General features: G+C 37.9%; 1 protein-coding gene across 1 annotated transcript in view; it reads right to left on the bottom strand.

Moving 5' to 3' along the window:
- Positions 1-516: 516 nt before the first annotated feature.
- The window catches only part of LOC127164503 (NACHT, LRR and PYD domains-containing protein 3), a 32,715-nt gene continuing 6,111 nt past the window's right edge, over positions 517-27,120 (bottom strand). The window contains exons 5-13 of the mRNA XM_051108470.1: positions 18,896-18,974; positions 18,117-18,206; positions 17,022-17,245; positions 16,798-16,898; positions 9,927-10,050; positions 9,435-9,602; positions 5,694-5,867; positions 3,069-3,115; positions 517-1,067 (exon numbers count right to left, since the gene is read on the bottom strand). Of these exons, the coding sequence (XP_050964427.1) occupies positions 517-1,067; positions 3,069-3,115; positions 5,694-5,867; positions 9,435-9,602; positions 9,927-10,050; positions 16,798-16,898; positions 17,022-17,245; positions 18,117-18,206; positions 18,896-18,974 (1,558 nt within the window). The remainder of the gene's footprint in view (positions 1,068-3,068; positions 3,116-5,693; positions 5,868-9,434; positions 9,603-9,926; positions 10,051-16,797; positions 16,899-17,021; positions 17,246-18,116; positions 18,207-18,895; positions 18,975-27,120) is intronic.

The raw sequence follows: 27,120 nt of genomic DNA, 5'->3' as shown, positions 1-27,120 counted from the left end.
AAGAAATGCTGTGGTTAATGTCATATTAGATAATTCCATCTTGTGAGGAATCGATTATATTTATGATTTATACATTCAGACATTTCACATATTCATCAACAATTATCATCTGATCTCAAGACGATTTGACATTGTTTTATTAATTCTGCACAAACAATAGAGTAAAATTAATTACATGTACTTTTCAATTAAAAGGTCATTTTGATAGCACTAATACAAATGATTGATGTGATGCTACAATAGAAACAAACAGATTGACAAAAGCACAGAAACAAAAAAATGTCACTCAGGAGGACTTAAACACACACACACACACACACGCAGACTGATTTTACTGTCTATATGAGGATTTATTACACACATTTATTCTGTTATTTCAGTGACAGATGTTCAGTATTAAGCCATGAAGTGAAGTATAACTGTCATGAAGAGACTCTATAACATCTCACTGTTACTGATTTATCATGCGGCTCAAAGCATTATAGGTAGAATCCCTCGTCATTCAATTCTGATTCATCAACACAGTTTCACTGATCCAGGATATATAGTAAATCTAAACCCAGGATAAAGAGTCTGAGTGAATGTGGTCTGGACTGTGTGGATGAGGCTCATTGTGTCAGAGACGCTGTAGAAGGACAGAGTTCCTGCACTCTCATCCACATACACTCCTATTCTGAAGATATAATCATCATACACTTCTGTTTTACCTCTGATGGGCTCTACAGGGAGATCAGTCTTTATGTTATTGTGTTTGATTACGTAACTGGAGGGAAAGCAGTACAAACTCCAGGACTGATCATTATTTCCAAACCAACACTCTTTACGCCATCCCTTCCTGCTGATGCTCTTATATGACACTGATATACGCACATCTCCCCTGCACTCAATCTCCCAGTAACAGCGTCCACACACACTCTCTCTACACAACACCTGCCACACATTATATCTGTCTGGATGATCAGGATGATACCTCTGATGCCCTCTTACACGTGTCACCTTTCTGTTGTCCTCAGACAGAATGAGTTCAGTATGTGCTGTGTTTGGATCCAGTGTAAGAAAACAGGCATCTGAACACAAGAACAGAGACATTTAGAACACAACAACAATCTGTGTGTGTGTGTGTGTGTTTGTGTTTGTGTTTGTGTGCATGCACTTGTACAGCTATCTTTGTGAGGGCCAATTTGAGTTTTGAACCACTGGACTGAGGACAATCTTGTAAAGTGAGGACATTTTGGCCGGTCTTCACTTTCTGAGACCCCTTTAAAGGCCTGTTTAAGGGTCAAGACTTGTTTTTAGGGATCAGGATATAATTAGGTAAAGGTTAGGTTTAGAGTAACACTGTGTCCTAACTACATGTGACGTGACACGATAAAAGGTATCTTTTCCATGTTAATCAGAGTTTTTGTCCTAACTAGCGGTGTTGAGGGTAACGCATTACAAGTAACGAGAGTTACATAATATTATTTCTTTTTCCAAGTAACTAGTAAAGTAACACATTACTTTTTAATTGACAAGAAAATATCTGAGTTGCTTTTTTCAAAAAAGTAACTCCAGTTACTTTCCCCCCCATTTATTGATTAAAAGATCTCCTTTCTCCATGTTGAGAGAAATCGGGAGTAAGATGTTAGTTCTAGAATAAATGTGAACATGTATTAATTTCACTCACAAAAACAGATTCAGAAATTCAACTCTTAACATATGTTAAATAATACAAATATCCTTTATGCATTTAATCCCATTTTATTAACCAATGTCTTTGCTGCCGACCTTCGATGATCTAATTCAACCATACTAATAAGCAAAAATTACTCCATATAATCTAACATTTGCTTTCCTTTTTTTATTGCTGAAGAGTTGACTTTTTTTCTTCTTCTGTGGTCTGCTGTACAGACGTGAATTTACTTTTCTCAAAGCCTGAGGCTTTTGGTGTGAAAAGGCTTTTACATTTGGCAAAATATAACTTTTTATAAATATAAAAACAAACAAGCATCCCTACACTGATTTAAAAAGTCACTCAAAAGTAAACTAATGCATTACTTTCCATAAAAAGTAACTAAGTAACACAATTAGTTACTTTTTTTGGGAGTAACTCAATATTGTACCGCATTACTTTTAAAAGTAACTTTCCCCAACACTGCTAACTAGCCACGACGGCGACACAAAATTTCTATTTTAGAAATGTTTTCTATTTCTGCGGTGTCACGGCTGGAACAATATACAAGCTAGGACAGTGATAATCTCAGGTGCTGATTATGTGCTTTACTCAGTATTAAAGGTGCCTAATGAGAGTTTGAATATCATATTGTGTGACATTTATAGCCACTGTTACTGAAAGCAACAACAGATATTTACCTCAGATCTTGAAAATAAATTAAAACAAACATGTACGTTAAAACTGCGAACTCTATGCACACCATCAAGCGTATTCCACAACGATGGCATCAGTCACTCAGTATATTCTTTTAATAATGTTAAAAATGTTTAATATTTATGAATAAGGTCATAAACCTGTCCATTTTGTTGGGAGTGCAGTGCACTTCCATGGTTTTGAATGGCTGTGATATCTGTCACATCGCAGTGTCACACCCAAAATTGTTTGACGCTGGAATCTTGTCATGTGTGTATGTGTATAAGTGTGTATTTGCACTAGCTACCAACAGCTGCTTGCATAAAATTCAAGGCATTGACGTTTGCCTACACAACTACCACTGGCTCTGCAGCCCTTTACCTAAATTCACTAGGTCAGATTTATGTGCCCTCTAGATGCTTCTGTTCTGTTAGAGAATGGCTAAAGACCCATCTCTTCCATTTGCACTTGACCCTCTAACACTAGCACTCTCTATTCATTCTCTATTCTATCTGTTTCATTCATTTTATTTATTATTTAAAAATATATAAATAATAAATATAAATAAATAACCTTGATGTGCTGTGATATACTAGTAACAACAAATATTATTGCTCTTTTGTTGGTTTTGATTGCTTCTATTGTCCTCATTTGTAAGTCACTTTGAATGAAAACATCTGCCAAATCACTTAATGCAAATGTAATATAAATGCAGACATACATTTCTTTATTCCTGCTGTAATCCTGGATTCTCCTCCATGATCCACACTAGAAAACACACACAGAGACACATTCAGTCAGTAAACACACACACACACTCCATCTCACAGCAAAAAAACATCTTGGTTACGTACATAACCCTCGTTCCCTGATGGAATGTCATTAGGGGGTTTACTAGGGAGCCCCAATTATCTCTGATTAAACATAAATGTAACTGTGAAGTGACAGACATTTTAGGCACAATATTGTCTGTTTTTGCAATCTCACCAAAGAAAACGTTCAAAACAAAGCCACAACAGAACAGTGATTCTCTGAGCAGCATACAGTGTTTGTTTAATTTCACAATTAATCTGTTTTTATAACAAATCGGTTGCATGATTTAAGTGACTTGTTAAGACACATACTAATTAAGACAGTGACTCGCTCTTGCTGCTATCTACCAAATTTTTTTATTTCAAATTTACTTATTTCTTTTTTAGAGCATTTCACAGTTATGAAATAGAAATTTGATAAATATACATTAACCCCCTGGGGTCGACGAGTATTTTTTAAGATCAGTGCAAAAGACACTAAAAATACTCTGTCAATTTTGGTCACACAAATAAGTGTTATACATCATTAGAAACCATTAAGTGTATACTTTTATTTGTGCACACTCACAATAAAAACTGAACTGTGTTCTTCTTTAAATTAAAGAAAATAAACAGGGTGCTTTTTCAGTCTTCACTGTCTCCGCGAACAGCTTTTAGAAATGCGTCAATAAAATGAACCTAAACTAAGTGAATACTCGACACACAGACAGGAGAGATATATCTATAGAAAGCTTGATATCTCTACTTTTAAATAAACCAAGTCTTATCAAAAACAAATATTCTGTGCTAAAGTAATCCACGTGAAACCAACGTGATGCCTAGTTTTTCCCTCAGAGCTAATTATTTTTAATGCGATCACGCCCACGAGCTGCTTTTGCTTTTGATATGATAAATAGCCACGTGCGCGGCGCCGCCTGTTAGCGCCCACATCATCGTAAACAAAGCTTGACATTTCATCAAGTTCATCTCGGCTACTGTTCGTTTCTGGAAGACGCGCTGAGAGAAACAGTAGAATTTACCTTCAGAAAAAAAAGATGCGCTTCACCTCAGATGAAGAACAACGCAACGCGCAGCTGATCCGGAGGAAGAGATCAGTCTGATGAGTAAGTGATGTTTCTTTTTTTGCATTAGTTAACGTTTTATTTTGACATAAGTTTGAACACATTTACTAGCTTGGGTTTTCCTAAACTATGATTCCTGGCTAAAATGTTTGAAATCGAGTGAAATATTTAGAAAATGATAGGTAGCTCATTGTATCTAAATTTCTTACGACGCGATTAAGTTTTCATGTTCTATATAATATAAAACAAAATACGATACAAAAGTAGTATGAGTGTACACTGTAACATGATGAATGCTACGAGTCGAAGTATGTCTAGATCATGTTTATTATTAATAATTTGTTCCCAAATAGAGTTTTATAATGTGCTAAACCATAATTTGTTTCTCGGATATAAAATGTACTTTTTCAGGGCTATTCAGTATGAGTTTTATGGCCTTATTTCAGCTACATTTATTTTCCCAAAACTTACTAACCATGCATAATATTTTTTTTCTAAAAAAATGCAAACATGTACATCCATCTTGCTCACATATTATTGTAGCACTGTTTGTGCTGAATACAAAAAAATTATATGTTACCCAGTAGTATGTTATAAGTAGTTGAAATAAGCACAAATGTCAGGGCATGTCTAAACATCTAAAGGGCCCCAAAATCACCTCAGATAAGTTAATTTAAAAAAGGTTATGGGTTGTATAAGCTTTGAATTTGTTTTATATCAGATTCAAGGTGAATATAGCAGCAGGGTAGAGCAGTCAGAAAAGAGGGAGGAGGAACAGTTGATCAGGAAAAGATGATGCCATTTAAACAATAAATTAGGCTATAATGTCTTAATTGGCCCAATGGTCCTCTTTTTTTTCATTATCTTTTTTTCTCTATCCCATATTTTAGTATAATCATAAATTATATATCATGTGAAAGCTTAAAACCTCAGAATTCATGAAAAAAATAGTAGTTACCAATTAGCTAATAGTGAACTACCTCTTTTAACTGAACGCTATTACTTACTGATTCGTTAATTAGAGTTTATTTGTTCCTTTGTGATTTGATTTGGTGCTCACACTGCACATAGTGTGACTTTTAAAAGTCATTATTAAATTAAATTAAAGTTATTATAAAATAAACATAATACTAAAAAGAGAGTGACAATGCTATTGTATTTTAAAATTAAAAGTAAGTATTAAATAAAGTTACAATTATTTTATAGTACACTTAAAAATACAATGCTAATATTTAGATTTTCATTTTTCTTCTATATTTTATATGAATTTTCATCATTTTTAAAACTAAAACAAGCTTTTATTTTGGCATAGCCAGCAATTACTGCTAGGTTTAGCGCTGCAGAGTGAAGTGAATCAGTGAATGAAATCTCAATTTTTCATTCTGCTGTGAAACTAGCAGTATATAGTCTAGATTTATGCTTTCGAATATGCTTTTAAAATAATTAAACCTAAACTTGTCTTGTTCAACATACTTGAATTTGTCCAGTGAGCAGTTTGGATCCTCCAGTTTTTCAGAGAGCAGCCTGACTCCTGAATCTCCTGGGTGATTGTAGCTCAAATCCAACTCTCTCATGTGTGAGGGGTTTGAACTCAGAGCTGAAGACACATAACCACAGCCTTCCTCTGTCACCATACAGCCAGACAATCTACAAAAACAACCCCACATGACATTAGTTTCACAATCATACATTACATTTTAAAGGGGTCATTTTTTTAATATTGTGCTGTTCTCTAAAGTCCACTTATAATGGGGGATGAGAACCAGAAAGGCGTAAGTGACATTTCACCAACTTTACAGGAGGGCCAAAACAAACATTTACCATAGTTTGATCTGACTTTGTGTACTGATTTCAATCATGTATAATAAAAATTTGTACACTCATGGATGACAGTATAATTTTGCCAGAAGAAAGAGCTCATCGAGAGCTTTCATTTGATGTATATATCTCCATTTCACCCAAAATGCCATGTACACCCTTCTGGTTCTCTGGTTCTTCTGATGTTAACAAGATTTCTACATCAAAAAACAATTTAGAAGCTATTTTCTGTCCTGTTTTTATCCCATCTCATAGAACACACTGTTTAACCCTTAAAGACCTAGGACATTTTCGGGGCATCTGACACGCCTGCACGTTTCTTTGTTTTTTCAGACCTATTCTAGTAGTCAGCATCAAGTGATATATATCATTGTAAAGAGGAGAACTTGAAGTTTCAGTCTAGCTAATTTAAAGGCAGAATTTTCCTTTTGTCTTCTCTAAGAATTAATGAATTTCCAAGAAAATAGCAAACAGCAGTTGGAGGTTTTTTACTGTGCACTCAAACAGAAACTCATGAAGTTTGGATTTGTTTTCTTTAGAAAGTTGTATTTGGGTGTTTTACACTTCAAAATAAAATTTAATCTACATATAACATTCCCCAAGCAAGTTATAGCCATTTATTACAATATTGGAATAGGCGCTTTTCAGTAAAAAAGAGGTCTATTTAGTTTATTGACAATATAGATGTGTTCAAAAATGTTTAGGAAGTAAATGGAAACAGTGTTATGTAATAAGACAACACAAGTAAAAAAAATAAATAAATAAATAAAAGGTGAGTTTTTTTTTTCCAGATAAATATATTTTCAGAGTATGAACAACAAATGCAAACAGTGCAGCAAGTAGTGAAAACAACTGCACAAATGGCCTTGTGCAACAAAACAGTGCAAATGATTCACAGACTACACACAAAATGAGAGAAAATATACAGAGTGCAACAGAAAAAAAAGTGCAAATGATCTTTATAAACTATATGATAAGAATTACCATAATATAATACCATAATGTATTCGCGTTTTACCGGGACAGCGCATAGCGTTGTGAAAACAAATTCCAGCACATTATCGGATATGTACTGCTGTTTCATCCTTGCTTTTGTTTTGTGTCAAAATGCACTGTCGTGTGTTTTTCTATGCTTTTTCAGAGAGTCCTCTCATGAAAATGTGCTATTTTGTGTTTGTTTTCATGCACACACGACGTACTTTACTTTGAGTTTGTTCAAATTTCCAAAGAAACATGCTAATTGGTGGTTCAAAAGTCCAAAAACTATGTTTATTGGTTGAATAGATGACAGTTTGAACCAATCTGGGCACGAGGGTGGAAATAAGCATCAACAATCGTTCCTGCTTGGCTGAGAGGAACGAAATGCATTGGTTTCTCTGATGAATCAATGCGATTAAAATGTGATGACATAATCACGTTCACTACGGAGCCTCTGAATATCCAAATGAGACAAACGTGATACAGGAAAAAAGGATCTCAGCTTTGCAGTACTTTTTAAATCATTCAGATTGGACGAGCAGTTCAAAAGTTATTAGATATTTAATACCAATAGTTATTTTTAGCCACAGGCAGCTGTCTCTGTCTTTGAGGGTTAAATAGGCATGGCGGATTGTAGACTCGGAAGTAAATGCCCACTTCTATGATGGGTAATAGTTGTGTATGTTTGACAGCGTACATTCCAAACATGAACTCTTCTGTTATTTAGGTCAAAAGCACATCACTCAATACATATCAAATGATCTGTAAGAACAGACTAAGAAATAGTGACCACTAGTGGTCGACCGATATATCGCCACAAAAAAACATTTCGGCCAATGCTGATATTTGAAAAATATTTTTTTGTTTTTTTGTTTGTCCGATACGTGAGAGGCGGGACTGTTATTTTCAGATTTCTTAAATATTAATTCAAATAATTTAAATTATATCAGCCATCGGCCATCCTGCTTTTCAAGAAATCTGCATTGGCTGTCAAAAAACCAACATCAGTCGACTAATGACCACGGTAATGAAAACCGTGTTGTGACATTACTGTCAAATGCAATATAGTCTTCACAGTTTCTTCTTTTAGTTTTAATCTTTCTGTAAATCCTGCATCGAATTGTCACTTGTTTGTAAACAAATCCATGGTAAAATGAAGTAAGCCAAGGACAGAGTTCTTACTAATATGGTCTGGATCTTCATTTAAATTAAGTTAATTTACTCTTTCCAAACTTTAGGATCAGAAGGAACACAAACAGTGTTTTTCCACAACTTGGCACTGCACAGAATCTTGTCTTCAGAGCCATCTTTATCGTTTGTTTTCTGCAAAGACCTGCCTCTCTCGTAACCTCTACATACGCAAATCGTGGGCGGGTCTAAACAGGCAGTGATGTTGAAGCATTGATATTTTTCTGCAGAGGTGGTGCTTATCCACACCATTACATCACAGAGTCAAACATTCCAAAAGCTGTCATTTTGACAGGCAGCCTTCAATATAAGCAATTTTAGAATAATAAAATAAAAAAGTTTTCAGTTCTGAAAAAGACAGGATGTTTTTATAGTGCAACGACCTCTTATATGTCAAAAGATTAAGGGAATTTTGGTTTATCAGTTCATGACTCCTTTAAGGCCACATATTCACTGAAAACATCAGGCACTCTGCTGTGAGCAGCGTTTTTTTTGTTTTTGTGAGTGCTCCATTTTACCCAAAGATAAACATATTTCAACCCTCAGTGCGAGTACACAGCACTCAGCATGAAAAAAACTGTGCCTCATCACGCTCCTGCCGTTTAAAAAAAATGCATCAATCACACTGAAATCAAGGAATTTAGTTGTAAAATGCATTTTTTTCAAGCTAATACACACCATGCTTAACTCTCCTTACTGATTATCATTCTCTTTGTCATTGTTTTTGTCCTTTTAGTTGATTTTTTTTTTTTTTGCCAAAGTGTTTGAATATCTTTTTAAATTGAACATTTATTTTTAAAAATAATAAAATTGAACAGTGCTTATCCAGGTGAAAATGATTGAGATGGCCAATCAAATAAAAAGTTTGACGGATGTTGCATTTTCACATTCATGTTATAAGTGGCCCAAACTCTCAGCACGTGCATGAGATGGAGTTTGTGTGGAACACTGGATCAAGAGCTCACATCATAATAAAACCAAACCGTATCATGTACGTACAACCATGCATTGTTAGTGCATAAGGCTCAGAGACTTAGAGGGGCCCACAACAATGTCCTTTGGGGGCCCGGCTGAGATGAAAGAAATGTATTTTGCAGTTTCTACAATCAAAATGGACATTTGTTGTTCTGGCATTCCACTGAGAGCAGATTACACATATGGTGACAAAATGTAATAATTATTTATTGTGGCAGCATTTGAATATATATATTTTAATAAAAAACCTTTTACCTCAGTATTGCCAGCTTACAATGTTTCAGTCCCTCACAAAGAAGCTTAACTCCTGAATCCTGCAGGTCATTGTTACTCAGGTCTAGTTCTCTCAGGACACAGTTTGATGACTGAAGAGCTGAAGACAAACTTTCACAGGACTGAGCAGTGAGATTACAGGACTCTAGCCTGTTTGAACAACAAAACAAGCAACAATTAACATTCAGATGGCTGATTAATTCAAGAATGAAGCAAGTGCCTGTATGAATGGACCACTTCAATCATTGACTGAAATGATTAATTCAAAACACAGAATAATTCAGTCATGAAACCCAGCTGTGTTGCTCAGAGATGCACGAATGTTCCGCTGTGAACTTAGTCAACTTTGACAATATTGTAATAAAAAGTGTATTAACTACTTGTTTGAACTCATTTTCAGTTGTTTTCAGGGAAATCTTTCTTGGTCATGTCATGTTGGCAACATGTTATTTTTTTAAATGGAGAACCATTTACCTCAGTATCTCCAGCTTACTGTTCTTCAGTCCACCAGAAAGAAGCTTCACTCCTGAATCCTGCAGGTCATTGTTACTCAGGTCCAGCTCTCTCAGGACATAGTTTGAGATTACACCCACAAAGTCTGTGTTTGAGAAAAAAACAAACTACATTAATGTGTTTATCGGGTAATATTTGTAATCTCAAACATATTTGACTTGCAAAAAACTTTGACTCTAGTGATACAGTTGAAATAAACTCAGGAATAATTGAATACATCAGATTTTTTTTTTAATTTAACCTGTTGGAGCTACTTTTAACGGAGCACTAAGCCATATTTGAAAAACGTTTTTAGTGTTGGACCGAGTCCCAAAACACACCTGCAGCCAATCAGCAGTAAGGGGTGTGTCTAATAATAATAAAGAGAAGAGAGTGCTCAATGAGTACACAGGGCAGATATTAGCAGATCAACTATAGGTTGAATAGAGACTGCAGATTAAAAAAAAGAGTAAAATATCAGAGGAAGAAAACATTAAAAAGAAGGGATCAGGCAAGAGGTAGGACCTGCATAACTATCGGAGCAGGCCTGGAAGGCCTAGAATTGGACCAGAGGTTGCTTTGTTTCTTCTTGATAGGCGAGTAACGTTAATTTTGCTTTTTTTACATAACTAATCTGGGTTGTTTTTTGCTTGAACATGCTTGTGTGTCATCTTTGCTACATGTATGGCTAAACATGTTCTCTCACTCTCAGTAATGTTGCTTCTACTGACTACCGTTTATTGCTGTAGGTATTTAAAAAAGCAGAGATGTATATGCTACATCCTCTTCTGAAGGCGGGCAGAGTTATTTAGCTCATTTGCATTTAAAGTAATACACAACAAACTAGCTCTTTTTTTAGACACACCCCAAGAATGACATTTCTACATGTTATAATAAATGAACTGTGTTTTCTTGAGCTCAAACGTCACAGACACATTCTGGGGAGACCCAAGAACAAAATTACATCTTGTAAAAAGGCGTACAATGCCTGGGATTGGCAAATGCGCTGGAGGGAGCACTTACATTTTTTCCTGATGACAGCAAAAAGAACCTAAATTGTTCCGTCATTTTTGATTGGACACACAGAAGTAATATATCACTTGAATCTGTAAAGGGTCCATTTTTATTTGTGCACACTTACCATATACACAATTTTTTTGTGCTTTAGTAAAATAAAGAAAAATTATCAGGGTGCACTTTCAGTCATCTCAGTCTCTGTGAATATCCCTGTGAAACGCATTACTAAAATGAACTGAAATGTAGCGAATACTTGACACCCAGACATGAGGACTCTCTCTCTCTCTCTGTCTCTCTCTCTATATATACACACACACACACACACACACACACACACATATATATATATATATATATATGGCAATCTTGTTGGCTGGCGCTCACCTATTATCTTCCCTGTTCTGATTTTAGGCAAATCATTTCGAGCGAACGCAGACAATGTGATTAACATTCATGAACCCAGCAGCTCATTAATCCATTGTGTATTTTATATTGTTATTAGTAGTAAAACTTGTAGCAATTATATCATTATTATTATTATTTTCCCTTTTTTATAGAAACACTAAATTACAAACAATATCTTAAGCACCACATCAGAATATTAATATTAGTCTGGTGAGTAAAATAAAAATGTAATTGATTTAATTTAAATTTCATTCACTTAACATTTTATATATTTGAACACTTTTTTAAAAAGGTAAAGTAACAATAGTAAACTTTCCCTGGTGATTAGTTACTTCTATAATGATGTAACTCAGTTACTAACTCAGTTACTATTTGTGAGAAGTAACTAGTAACTATAACTAATTGCTTTTTTAAAGCAATATGCCCAACACTGCTAATCAACCTCCTGTATTTCTCAGGTATGTGTGTATATCTGGTTTTTGCCATGTTCTGTGTGTGGATCGTTATCCGAATTGAGTGTTAGTGTTAGCACACATGCTGCATACTCTCATGTGCTGAAAGTGTTGTGTCATTCTAGAGTTGTTTATCCCCCTTTCTGCCTTTAATTTATACAAGAATATTTGTCACTTGAGTTTATAGTTTCACTACATGTAGTGAAGTATCAAGTATTATGTCATTATGGAGTGTGACCACTGGAGGGCATTCTAATGTAACAGAGAGCTAACCACGCAGAGTTCAGAAGAGTGAAGTGTTGTTGCCCTAGTCGGTCCCAGCTTGTGTTGTAATGAACGGCATCTGTAAGATAAAGAAACTTAAAGTGCATCCCTCTGCCTCCATATTCTGCTGCCTCAGAATATTACATAATTGGTGATGAGGAGTTAAGGAGTTGTGTGTCGGAGTAAATAATTGACGTAAGTGCTGGATGAATACTGGTGAGGAAGTGTTAACTCACGCAAATGGAAAGATGGTGAGAGTGTTGCTGATTACGTGGCAGAATTGAAGTTAGCACAGCACTGTAAGTACATAGAGTGTACTCAGCTGAGAAAAAGGGACAACAAAAAGACACAGTGTGTTACAGATAAAATGGACAACATGCACCGGAGGAATGTAAGTTTCTGTATGAGCTTTGGCATAAATATGGAAAGCGTGGACACATAAAACAAGCATGCAGGGTAAAACAAGCTGCTGCAGGGTGCCAAAAGACTCTATTCAAAGGTCAAAAAAGACAGAAAAAAGAGAAATGTTGGAGGACTTAACTCGTTAGAGAGGAGGAAAGTAACGAGAGGGGGGACACCAGTGATATTAACACAATATACAGGGCATCACAAGTCCAGCCAAAAGTGGCCCCTATCACGCAGAAGGTAAGTGTAAATGGCATGGAAGTGGATTTTGAAGTCAACACAGGTTGTGGAGTCACAATTATCAGCAGAGAGCAATATTCTAAGTTGTGAAAGAAAACAGAAATGCCAGAATGGAGACCCTGTAGTTTTAAACTAAACACCTATACAGGGGGAAAGATGGAAGTGCTAGGTCAAGCTACAGTAACAGTGGAAATCCAAAATGTAAGAAAAGAAATGACAATGGTCGTGGTAGATGGAGAGGGGCCTAACTTGTTGCGGCGAGGCTGGCTGAAAGACCTCGGGCTGTTGCCACAGCTGGTGAATCAAATAACAGCAGTGCCAACATGGAAGATAGCAGATGTGCTAGACTGAGATGCAGAGGTGTTAAAGAAGAGCTGGGACAGCTAAAAGGCACCACAGCTAAAATTCATGTCAACCCTGAGGCCCAACCATGATTCTATAAGCCCAGACAAATTCCATTTGCCGTTAAGCCCTTGGTGGAGGCAAATTTTGAAGGCAGAGTGGGCAGCTCCTATAGTGACTAGTTACAGATGGCTCTATTCGGATTTGTGGATATTACAAACTCACAGTAAACAGAGCAAAAAGAGAGGAAAAAAGGAAACAGAGAGCATGCGTGACATCCATCTAGAGCTGCAGCGATGCGTCAACGTCATTGAGTAAAAACATTGATGTGCATTAAATCCGTCAACGCGTAACATTTTTACTCTGATTTAAAATTATGGCAGTTGCTGCTCCTGGACAAAGTGAAAATGTGTCACAGAAATTCTGACCACGAACATGAAAAGTGTGGGAATACTTTAGATGGAGGCCGCATAAAATGGTGCTTTGTTCACTTTGTAAAAGTTGAGTAAAAGTGAGTTGTTGCTTCACTCTTACCTGTCGTGTTTTGGTTAAGAACTCATCAATACCTCGCTAAAGCTAATGCTAGTGGCTAATATGTCCTAATATGCTGTATAATAATGCAATTGTTAATTGTTAACAGTGCAGATATACCTTATTGCTCCCTAAAGCGAGAATAAAATGGACTGTGATTGTAACTGTAGTCTGGCAATAATGCTTTTTTTTACATTTGACAGCTGTTAGTAGTAACTTTTGAAACAAATTATGAGGATTTACAATAACACTACGCTGTTAACTAGTGTATGTGAACCTTTCTATTTTGGAAGGTCAAGGCTTTCGTGAGAAAGCCTTCCCTCCAGGTTCCATTTCACTAATTTAATGGAGAAGTAATATAGGAGAGTTTTGAGAGAGAGAAACCGTCACTTAAAGAGGTCAAAACAAAAATCAGCCTCACCTGGACAAGTATTGCCACAGAGGCATACTTAGGTGTCACCTGCCACTTTATTAATAAAGACAGGGAGCTTACTTCATACAACCCGATCACTAAACAGTGCCTGGTGGAGGATTTAAAAAAAAGTGAGCTGGCCACCACAAGGCTGAAGGGAAAGCAGCAACAAATGGGTACCCCAGATCATACACTAATACTGTTCTATCCATAAGATAGAACAGTACTTTGCACATGATCAGCTGCCTGCTTGAACAGAGGTGGCCTGTGACAGCAGCACTTTCAGATCCTGATGTCACACCACAAGGGAAGCATTTTCTGGATTTAAAAATGATCAGTGGTGTCTACTTGAGGAAGTGGAACAAGTCCTGAGGCCTTTTGAGTGTGCCACTGTTCCATTAGGCATAGTTTCAATTTGCGATTTGAATTTGCGCAAATTGAAGGGTAATGGAAACGCAGCTTCTGTTAGACTCTTTGCTTGATTTAGTAACAGTGAAAAAGACACTGCTCACTTCCTAGAACAAGATACTTCCAGAGAAGCTGTGAAGAATGAGATATTCATGTACTTTGGTGAGCAGGCTATCCCAAAGGATGAAAATCCGCTGAAATGGTGAAAAGAAAATGAAGCAAGGTTTCCTACCTTTGCCATGCTTGCAAAGTATTACTTGTCCATGCCTGCGGCCACAACCCCATCTGAACACCTTTTCTCAGTTGCTGGCAACATTGTGAATAAAAAAGAGCAAGCCTGACTCCAGAGTATGTAGACATGCTTTCATTCCTCCAGTGCAATGCAGTTTGAGCCCTTTCTGACGTACAATACTGAGTGATATGCAAACTTTTGTTAGACTACTTTCTACACTACTCTTTTTTTAATTGAGTGAAGTTATTGAAATTAGTAACACAGACCCCCAAACTTTTTTGCACTTTTTATGTTGGGCAGTATTTATGTTGGACTTCTTTAAACTAATTGCCTTTCAGGTATTCTTTGCACTGTGTTATTATGCAGGTTTTATGTTGGACTCGAAACTAATTGTTACCTTTCAAGTATTCTTTCTTTGCACGGTCTTATGCAGTATTTATGTTGGATTTTAAATTATAGTTCCCCTTCAGTTGTACTCTACGACGTTACGTCAATACTGACGTATTTGAGGTCCTACTTGGGAGCCCAATCACCTCCGAGCTTAAGAAGAAAAAGCCAATGAAATTGGCGAGTGGAATTTGCATGTCCATACAGGAATATAAGATGGCGGCATGCATCCACTCTTTCAGATTTTTGCTTCGGAGCCGATCGCTTTGTAAGCTGCTTCTACAAGAAGAAAGATAATACCCTCATCACTGCGGGAGTTTCTCGGCTGTGTGGAACATCCCTTCTTTCCATTGCAGTGGAGAGATCGCCCTGCTGCGCTAACAGATAAGTGCTGCAGTCCTCCCCTGGGAAATCCAGCCTAAAAGAGCAATTTCCTACAGCATACACGATCGTTGAAAGTGTCTTTTTCAAGACGCATTTCCGATTGTGTGCTTTTGAGGAGTGATAGTTTTCTTATTTCCTCATGATGGTCACAATCGCTGTCCCACAGGTCTGGGATATAAACAAATGCATGTTGAGATGGCCTTTGTGAATGGGTTGCGCTCACGCAACTTAATATGTAAGTTACCTTTGCATTCTACTCTTTCCAGTTTCGGGGGTCGCTGGGCTGGAAGCATGGGAGACCTGAGGTTTATAGTCTGGATTGCTCCGCCGGGTCAGTCCCCGCAGAGGTCTGGCTACTCTCAGCATATTACCGTCGAGTTTCTGAATGTTCCTGCATTTAATTAGGCCATAATTCTAAGTGGAGGTGGCTTGGGAACACGCTGACATCCTCCGGTGGAGTGTGTAATTGCGGTGCATTCGTGCTCGCAAGCGCCGCCACCTGGTGGGACTGTCTGTGCTTCTTGCTTAGCCTGTGGTTCGAGGTTGCCTGACTCGAGGTTGATGCAGGAACTGTGTTCTGTGACTGAAAAGTCTCAGGGCAGTCCCTCGATCAGGTGATGTCAATTTTATGGCCTAAAAGTGCTATTTTGGCTATTTTTCACACTCTAGTGGAAAACAACATGGGATCATGGATCAGGTACCGCTGCCTTAGCAGCCTGGCGCTACTTTGGGATGCTTGCTTTCCGGGTTGAGCCATCCTTACAAAAAAAAAGCAAGCAAAAAAAAACAAACGGGCTACCGTTCGGGTGGCTGATACAGAAACACATGTTTCTGTTCTTCAGCACCAGGATTGGGTTACAGCTTCGACCTGAAGGACGTGTGCTGTTATGCTCTGATTGCCCTGACGCAGATCGTTTTCCGGCCTGCTTTAGGGGTCAGACGTATCAGTACGGGTCTCCCCTCAGCTTCCCTCATTTTCAGAGTGATTGCTTCCCCGATTCTTACAAATTCACAGGGGGTATAAAAAAAAAAGAAAAAAGAAAAACACTCCTGGATCCTCAACAATCTCTACGACTGAAGTATGAAGACTTCACTCATGAGATTTGTTGGATGAGTACGGGAACTTGGTGCATTCGCACTTCAGCCAAAGGGACTTCAAGTCAACTGGGAGAAAGGTGAGCTATAAAAAAAAAAAAAATGCTGAGCTCCTTTTCTCGGTATGGAGTTGGATCCGGTCGAGACATGTCGGCTAAAACAGTTGCCTGATTCTACAGTCAGGACAGCAGTCCCTCTAAACGTTCAGAGGCCTAAGGCATATGGCAGTCGTAGCCACGGTGGTCTGCTCAGCTGTTCCGTATGAAATCACTGCAGTACGGACTACATGACCGGATCCTGAGATGGGCATGGCACTTGACACACTGTGGGTTGGAAACCCCTCAGTGCTGCCAGCCTCGGGCTCCTGGAAAGGACCTCGACTGCAGCGACATCAGTCGCTTTGAGTTGCCAGCAGTGCTTTCCCTCCGCCGGTTCCTACCGATGCTGTGGGACAAGCACACGCTAGTCCTTAGGACACCATAGCCACGGTAGCGTACACCTACCCCTGTGGTGGTCTATGCTTCCGTCGCATGTTGCAACTTGCTCTGAGAACTGCAACTGCAACTCTCCTGAGAATGGCGACTCCAACCCTGGGTTCGAGCTCATCTGGAGTCGATTCAGTGATGCTCAGGTAACCTGTTTTGCTTCCTCTGAGTCCTCCTACTGCTGGCTTGTTCCTGACCAAAGGCTCGGTAGGCACGCACTGGCACACAGCTCGACCCGGGGTCTATGAACAGGAGTAAGCCTCCCTACACAAACCCTGTGCTAGATCAGGGGGACGAGGTGCAGGTTTTCTGGTGTGTCTTACTGACCCACCCGAACCTGGGTTGCTGACACTCATTCTCCTCGTGACAGCCCCTCCCGGGAAGATTACCCTGAAGAAGAATCTTCTTCTCAGGATGGGCACAGTCTGTCACCCGCATCCAGATCTGTGGACCTGTATGTCTGGTTTCTGGATGAGACACAGTAAGACCTCACTGGCCTTCTCAGGCTGTGGTAGACTTTATCACTTACGCTAGTGCCCCCTTTATGAGGCAGGTATACGCACTGAGGTGAGGTCTTTCTGTTGCATGGTGCTCCATTCGCCTAGTTAACCTAAGATGCTCGGTCAGAGTTATGTTCCCCTTTTTGCAGTTGGAGCAAAGGATGTTCCCTCCACTGTATGTTCATCGTGGCCATCTCGGCATATCAAAAAAAAAACTGTCGTCCCTAGGGGGGGCATAAGTCCCCTTAGGATTGCACCTTATCCCCTCATGGGGTCTCTCCATGGCCCTTTTAGGTCTACGAAGTGTTCCCTTGAGCCGCTTAGATCAGTCGAGCTACAAATTCGGTCGCTTAGACCTCACTCCTGATCACGCTCACTTTCATTAAGAAGGTGAGAAACCTGTATGGATTTTTCAACCAACGGAACGTGCCTTTAAAATTTGGTCCAGCTATTCTCACGTATTCTTGAGATACCGGTCTGGTTATGTGCCCGGGTTTCCCACCTCTCACTTTCGGGTTCAGATGGTGGACCTGCAAGCGCTGCCGCTGGAGGAGGCAGACCCAGCCTTAGCGTTGCTGTGTCCTGTTCGTGCTATTCACGTTTTGGACCATACCTGGAGCATTAGAGCAGCTCTTGTTTGCTTATGGATCAGCAGAATGGGGATGCTGTCCTCAGGCAGAGGTTGGCCAGTCTCCTTCGCCCCCTGAAGGTTGTGACATAATGTCTTAGTATTCTCCATGGTTATTCACCGTGTTCCCCCTAAAAAAAAAGACAATATTTTTTGTACTAGTCTGCATATGGCTTTAAATTGGTCATCGTGCTCCGCCCCCCAACGGTTGCTTCAGATACCTGGCTCCCCTGGTAGACTTGTTATCTGGCTTACAGGGCGTTGGAAAGGTTACGTGTTGAGCTTCATTTGTCCTGACACGCTTGCCTGTCAGCATTTGTTCCTCAACTACGTCAGTATTGACATAACGTCTCCATTCCCTCCTTCAGGGAACAAGGGTTACAGTTGTAGCCAAGACGATTACCTTTCAGATATTCTTTGCACTGTGTTAGGCAGGACTATTTCTGAAATTTGAAGCATTTTTTTAAGAAAATTATTTAATAAAAGTTTGAAATACAAATGGTAGAACTTGTACTTATTATTTAAAAGTTAGTCAAAGGATTAATCAGCTAATAAATCATTTATATAATTGTAAATAGATCACAGAAAGCAAGAGCACTCCATTTAATATATATTTCACCACAACTGTCAATCAATGGCAGCACAATTGGCTACAATGCTTAGTGCTGTAAATCGCTCTGCAATTAGAAGCCTTTAACAGACTTTAGAAAGAGCATGAACATAAGCATGGGACCCTTTGAAAGCAGATGTCTATGAGCGTGTACCGGATTGAGTCTTGGATATTGTACTCGTGACCAGCCCATGCCTGTCATCTGTCCAACCTGCACCTGCACTGCACCACACCTGACACATAAATATTATCCCAGCCATTACATCAAATATAGTGGTTCTCCCATCAGTACCTGCCTGTGTGCAGAATATCATAAGCTTTTGCTAATTTTTTTTTTTTTTGGAGGCCTACCCCAAGTGCAGGAGGAGGCAGAAGGAATGTTGGTAGGCCAACTAACTCTCAGAGAATTATGTACTGCTATGATGAGCATGGAGCATGACCATGGCTGTTTTTTAAATGAACAAAAAAATGTTGGTTGGATGAATACAACACAATATATCTGCATGTACGACATGTTAAAATAAAGTTTTATAAAAAGAAAGTTTTAAAATGATAAACCTCACATCATCACATCACTTCAGACCATTTTAAAGAAAAGAGATTAATCAAAATGATGAATGATTCTAGGTAGGTTATAGGTATTTTATCAGTTTTTTAGAATGCACATCAAGTTATTTTCCATCAAATAACTTAAAATGGTTAAAATGTACAGCTGTGCATAAAAATTCTGTCTGATTTTTTGCATTGCTTTGAACAACAATGGGAGACAGGTTGAATGAAAATGCAAGTCTACTGTCTGACAGCAGGTGGCACTTATGAAACAGTAGAAACAGAGATGTTTCTCCGGTGTACTGCTGTAAACAAGCAGCAGTGACAATAAACTATTTTATTAGGCAGTATACGGATGTAAGATGAAAAGAAAATACCATGGAAAACAGGTTCCCTTTAGAGATACATTCATAAAATTCATTCATAGTTTAATTCATAATTTACTTCTGTAAAACCTTTCATTTCTTTGCTTAATGTTGAATAGTATTTAGGTGAATTTTTATAATCCCAGTAAACAAATATGGTTTTAATGATAATACAGAATATTAACCCTTTCAACTGCTGAATTAAAATCTGCTGCGGCGCTTTGGCTGGCGCTGAGCCAGATCGGACGCGCTGAGCACCTGTCATATTATCGCAACTATTCCGTGTTTTCAACCATATAATGCTTGTTTTAGTTAGCAAAATACACGCCGATGTCTATGGAAGCGGCAATAATGATCCTTACAAATGTAATCTGATAACATGTTTTATTGATATCATATAGACATTGTGTAGGTAACTATAAAGTTTACTCTGCTCTTCTCCAAGCTCACCAGAGCCTTACTTTAATGTTTTTCGGGAGGAGAGGATGAATTTGCATTTTGTAAATCCCACAGCTCAGATTCAGTGCTAACTAATATGGCGGCACCCATCACTCGGCATAGATCAACTAACACGCTCATTATAAAAGTGTTTAAACCTCCAAATACATTTACTTGCACATATTTCAGAATCAGAATATCAGATATTTCATAATACAGTGAGCATATTTGTAAATATATATAATAAAAAGGGAAAAATTATATTAAAGTGATACATGTGTCATACAGCGCTATTGTGGCTATGTTGTGTCACGTGACAAACACGACGCGTTGCCATGGAAACAATAAGGCTATACGTTCTAAATAATGGTCACCTAAAAAAAACTCACCCTGGGGGCTCAGCTAGAATATTTTAATTCACATGTGAAAGGGTTAAATGGTAGCACTGTTGGGAATTTCATTTTGGTTTGTGGTCAAACTGTAACCGTTTTATCCCTGTTTGTATTGTCCAAATTAGAGGAGCTTGGTGACCCCCAGGTTGGGAACCACTGGTCTAGAGAACAAAAGTTTTATCTATCCGCCTATGCAGATGATGTTGTGGTGGTGGTAAAGAGAAATACTGATGTAGTAAAAGTCAAAGCAATAGCAGAGAATTAACATGTCTTCAGCAAAAGTGAATTGGTCAAAGTGTGCAGCTTTGGAAGTAGATAGGTGGACTCAAGGAAACCAAGTTTCCCAGGTGGATTGTCATGGGCTACAGGGGCTGTTAAATATTTTGAAGTCTTTTTGGTAAATGAACAATTTGTTATGAAGAATCTGGATGATGTTATAGAGATTGTTGAAGGGAACCTTATAAATGGAAATAGCTATTGCCATGAATGTCATATAGAGGTCATACCTTATTAATAATTTGGTAGCAGCAAATTTATGGTATTGTCTGCCAGTATTTGAGCTACCTGCAGGTCTTCTAACAGGAGTTTGGATTTAACTGTTAATTTTTTTTTGGAATTCGAATGGGTACCACAATGTGTTTTATATCTAACAAGGGATGAGGGTGGACAGGGTCTTCTGCATCTACTGTAGAAAGCCACAAGACAGCTTTCTAAAAATATTGTATGGTCAAAGTAATGCATAGACAGCAGGGATAAATCTCATTTTGGAAAATGTGGGAGGTCTGGGACTAAATAAAAAAAAAAAAATTTAATTAGATGTGAAAAGGTAGACTTTAAAAGTCTTCCCTAGTACTTAGTACTTCCCATAGTGTTATTAAAGCATAGTCACTAGTTAAAACTGCAGGGACTATGTCTATGCCATCTTTTCATTGGTAAGGGAATTTTTATTATAGGTATTACATTTTACTATTGTAGGTTTTATTTGCTTTACTCTACTAGAGTGTTCTTTAGACTACATCAGTATGCTTTAGTTATTTTGATATGCTGGGAGAATAACAGGAAATGTATGGAATGTGTGTGCATACAAGTGTGAGATGAGAAAAGTTGTTTTAGAAGACCCACCCTACATCCTAGCTAATTCTGATTTGTATTAAATACTTAGAAATGCATCTAGAGCACATAGTTAGATACCATAAGTAGACACTTATGTTGAATATGCATTATGATTGGATGAATTAAAAGCATCCGGAGTCAGCGTATTTTCTCTTTGTCTCTCTCTGCAGCCAACCTGAATGACAACCTGTTTCTTGCAAGAAAACAAATCTTTAAAAGACTTTTGTCTGATACCTTAATTAAAATGAAAAATTACCTCAATAATATATATATATATATATATATATTTACTAAGTGTTTTAACACAAACGCTTAGTAAATGTTGATTTGATTTGTCACATGTTGAGTTAATTTGTCATTCGTAAATAGGCCGCTCATGCACACTCATTAACAATTAGCATAATCCCCGCCCTATGAATTACATTTTACAGAAATACAGAAATTGCATGTCCAGGAATTCAGTGGAATATTCTGGTCTACTTTGTCAGGTTTGGCTCCAGAATAAAAAATGCAAATAAAAATGCAAAAAAGACTAATAGACCATATGCCAAACAATAAATATGCAATATCGTGTATCCACCAAAGAGTTTTTAGCCACCTAAAAAAATGTCATGCGCTCTTCTTAAAATGACCAGCCGATGGTGCTTGAAAATGCTCTGGTTGTACACTGCTTTTCCAGCTGAGACACATTACTTGCTATGATTTCGAACATCCATGGTGGCAATGTATTATTAGTATCTAATTTTTAAGAAATTTAATAGATATAAAAAAATCATTTTTTACATCTATTATATATTTATTAAAAATATTTTATAATATTTATAATCATTCTCCATTGTTGTTGGCAGTCGCTGTTTAGGATGGTTGGTTGGTATTTGTCCTCCCCTCTATTTACGACTGGGTAAATAGTGGCAGTGATGAGCGATGTGTTTTACAGTTATCAGCTCAGCTGGGGAAAAAAAAATCAAAAAAAGTGCACAAGGGCAAATGAACTTGTAGTTATTATGGCAGTACATCAAACTTCAGTGACATCAGTTTGCCAAAAAGAGCACAGCATGTTTTATGCACCATTTACACATGGTAAGTAGCATGTGTAAATTTCTTTCGTACCAACTAACATTTTGAAAATACAAACATTTTCATGAATTCAAAAGATTATGTTAAAACGAGACCCAGTGTTTGGGACTTAGATCACAGAGAATAGTAGATCTTTTTCTGGATAATATAAAGGAACTTTTGAATGATGAGGAAAAGTGTTTTTCTAAAGAATTTTGATAATGGACAATTTGCACCTGACATTTTTCTTAAGTTCATAAGTCCAACAATTACTTGTGTAAAAAAAAAAAATTAAAAGGGTTGTGGTTGGTTTTTCGTTCTGTTGCTTTGTTTTTGTTATGTAAATAGAAAATAGCTGCATGAATTATGTGTTAAATTCACAACATTTTAAAATGTGAGTAGAAACACGATGGCATTTGGCGTTGAAAATGATTGTAAACCTGTAAGTATGTACAAGCCACCACTGACCAAAACTAAAGGGGATTTGCAGTGGAGGATATTGCATGGTATTGTTGCTGTAAAGGTTTTTGTTAACATAATTAATTCATCTGATGATAGTAAATGTCCTTTTTGTGAACAGTGGGAAAACATTTTTCACTTTTTGTACCTTGTGATAGGCTTAAAAGCCTATTTTTGACACTTAATTTTATGTTTGTGGACTTTAAGGTTATATAAGTTTGAACTTGAGGTTAGGGTTTTCTGCCGCCCCAAAGTGTCCACTAAAGGATGCAGCATGAGTTCCCTCTTTGGGAACCATGGGTACATGCAGAACCTGAGACATTTTTTATCAAGTAGGTTCTTATGTGTTAAAGGGGAAGAAAAACTGTAGGTCTGGGGTCTCATTTACAAACGCTGCATTTGTACAAAATGGGCATGGAGTATGTGTATGCAATTTTTCATGCACATATCAGGATTTATAAAAAATAAACTTGCAGTAAATATATATGCACCGTATAAACATTCTAAGCCATGTGTACAAACTCTTTTTCCTGGAGTGAGAAAAGTAATAAAGTAAAAATGATTTTAAACTCTGTTTTCATTTCGATATACACATTTACATTAAGCATTCCACTCTCATTAGTGGAGATAAGCAGAAATTACATAAAATTATTACGTAGAAGTTGACAAAAATTGTATGAATTATATGAATTTAGACACATTTGTTGTGGATGCCCTTAATCACTTTTTCTGTGGCATGCTATGTTTTAATGACAGTGAGGAGTGCTATAGGTGCACAATAGTTTTTAATTTTAAACTGTAGGTCTCATGTTATGAAAAAAATATTTTATATTTTTATATTTTATATTTCAACAGGACCAATGATAATGGCTTACGGAAGCTACGGAATAGCACAGAAGTGTTGATGTCATGCGTAGGCATCCTCACAATATTATGAAAAATACCACTGTATTTAAAGGATGCAACTGGAAGAAAACCCTAAGATTTGTTAGTTTCCTTTTTAAAATATTTTTCAGTAACGTGCAGAGTCAGACAGTAGCCTACACCTGCAATAAATATAGGCCTGTCTGTTTCCACTAAAAATAGTGAAGAATTACAAATTTAAGAATCTGTTTAAAATATGCTGATCCTATGCATATTTGTTATAGGTTCCAATATAACAACATGAACTGAAAAAGTTATGTATATTGTGACAGTCTAAGAGCAGGCAGCCCAGGCCCTGAGACAGTAACCTTTCAATTCCTGAACATCTGGCAGGTTTCCCAAGTTAAGTGTGAATTCTAATCTCAAGGTACAACTGTGCCTTTTGTTTAAGCACCTATGCATTTGAATGACACTTATATGCTAAATAGATCAAGGCTGGGAAAAATCTTTAACTGAGCTGTTTTCCTGTACCACATTTGCATGCTTTGTTTAGATTGCTTCCACCTCTATGTACTCCTCCCCCTTCAAACCTATATACTCTGCTGTGCTGAGCTTTGAGAAGACGACTTTTTGAAGACTGCAGTGCCAAGCAGCGAGTAACTGAATAAAGAGAAACTTCTGCTTCAAGATATCCAAAAACGTCTCCTGGTCTCTAAGAAAAAAATTCACAACAGTTTTGGTGCCGTGACCCGGATAGAGCTCCTCACCTGAATCCAGATTGAAACTTCAAGCTCAACAAAGATCTGACTTCCAGACTGAATTCCAGAAACTTTTTTTCAGCTCAACAACGATTTGGTGAGTGTTACTCTATTCAAAGAACCACTACAGACCAGTACATGTGGTTAGCCTCTGCGCCGCCAGAGAAGTGTTAACAAACAGCTGCAGGGTTTGGTTAACAGACTAGTTTTCCTCTATTCAGGTAGAGAAGATTAGCATTACATGCTAATATCTGTTATCCTCTGTTTTAGGCAGAGAAGATTAGCGTAAAGTGCTAGTAGTTTATGTTCAGGAATGCTCTGCTTTGCCAGAGAAGGTTGAATATATGATGTGTATTAACTAGGTTTTCCTCTGCTTTGCCAGAGAAGGTTAACAAGAGTTGTTCTGTGTTAACAAATTTATCCTCTGCTTGCCAGGGAGGTGTTAGAAGTGTATTGTTGTGTCAGAAAGACATTACAAAATGTTGAGAAGGAACGCTAGGTTGATTCCAACAACTGAGAAGGGTGGACTAGCTACCCCTTTATGGACAGACAATGTGTTCAAATCATTGTTAGGAGAGCACATGGACTCAATAGTGACAGAGTCAGTCAGATTGGATTTAACAAAGAAATTTGGTATTGATCCAGAAAAAGTATGGTCAGTTGAAGAATGCAAAAAGGTACTTGGGGCATGTATCCGAAAGAAAAACATTAAAGGCATTATCTGCTGCCACAGAGAATTTACCTTATCCTTAGCACAAGAACAAGCTCAGTGTATTGCTAAATTAAAAGAACACAATAAACAACTACAGACTAAAGTGTCCTGTCTCACTAAAAAGGTGGGCCATAACAAGGCCTCAGCCAAAAGTGATTCAAAAGACCAACAGTCAGATGAAAGCTATCCTGACTTACAGTCTTTGTGTAGACTAGAGGACAATAGCAATACTGGATTAAGAGATAAAAATGTAAATGCAGTTGAAGTATGTGGAGCAAGACAAAGGGCTCAGAGTAGGGTAGAAGGGGTTGAAACTCTTTCATCTGCAACCCCCAGACTCCAGTTGCAAGCAGTCCATACAGCGCTAGGACCTAAAGATATAGAGAGACTATCCCAGAGCTTACCCTCAGCACGCACAAATTTTTCTGAATTTAGAAGAGCATTGACTAGCAAAATGCGTCTCTACGACATGTCGTTAGCAGAAGTCACACAGCTGATGTCACAAATTCTAACTGAATCTGAATTCAACAGTTTTGAGTCTGCTGTTACTTCTGAATTACAACATGCCAGTAAAGCGGAATTGAGAGAAGGTGTTTTGAAAATTCTTAAGAATATCATGGGACCCAAAATAGACTGGTCCAGAATCACTAACTGTGTGCAAAAGAAGGAAGAAACAGTGAATGAATACACTGAAAGGTTCTGCCAGACAGCTGTAACTTACAGTGGAATAGTTAATGATTCTGAAAGTGTGCTAGATGACAAGGGACCCCTAGTCCGCATCTGGTCAGATGGCCTTGTAGCTGAGTACAGAAAAGCCTTGACATTCCTAGATCTAACTTGGTCTAACAAAACTCTCAGAAGTAACCTAGACATATTAGCTATTTGGGAAAGAGACTCTGATGTTAAAGCAAGAGTAAAGATTGCAGCAGCATCCTTTCAGGTCAACACAAAGAACCAACAGAAAAATAAATGTCCTAAGAGGGAGGGCAGTTGTCATTACTGTGGTAAACGTGGACTCTGGATGAAAGAGTGTAGAAAAAACAAGATGTAAGAGAAATGAACAGTGTAAATCAGCTCCTACTCAGTCTGCTTGCAACTCTGAAGCAGACCCTCCCCACCACACCAAACTCGTGGGGCAGCTTGCTGAGGTGCTAACTGTTAAGGCTGTGAGTTCTTAATTACCCCAGTAATCTACAACAAAGATGAAAAGATTCTTTGTAAATAGAACAAAAGGAAGTTCACTATCACTTCCTCCCACTGGGGGACTCTGGTTAAGTACACTCACAGCCAAAAACAATACTACAGCACACTCCAGTCACTCACCTGTCCTCTATGGGTTATGATGTTTGCTATGACTGATGTTTCATTAGAGGATAGAGTGATTGCACAGTTAGGTTCGCACACCAACTACAGGGACAGACTAGGACACACAGGCCACCTCACTGGTCCATAGGTGTCAAATGACTTAAGACTAGGTCAACAAAACCACTATACGATCACTAGACTTAAAACCACTATACGATCAACAGAAGTCTAAAAATGTCTATGCATGAATACTGCTGGTCTGCTGTTTCTCTGTTTTCTTGTGTTGCAGGTATGTGTACATGCCATGATGTCTTCAAAAGCAGCATCCTGGAGTAAAGAGTCACCTCAGACATCCATGAACAAGCTTC

This window comes from Labeo rohita, chromosome 4 (assembly GCF_022985175.1).
Source record: "Labeo rohita strain BAU-BD-2019 chromosome 4, IGBB_LRoh.1.0, whole genome shotgun sequence".
Classification (NCBI taxonomy): Eukaryota; Metazoa; Chordata; class Actinopteri; order Cypriniformes; family Cyprinidae; genus Labeo; species Labeo rohita.
The sequence above is the reverse complement of the archived record's forward strand: the minus strand, read 5'-3'. Positions and strand labels throughout refer to the sequence as shown.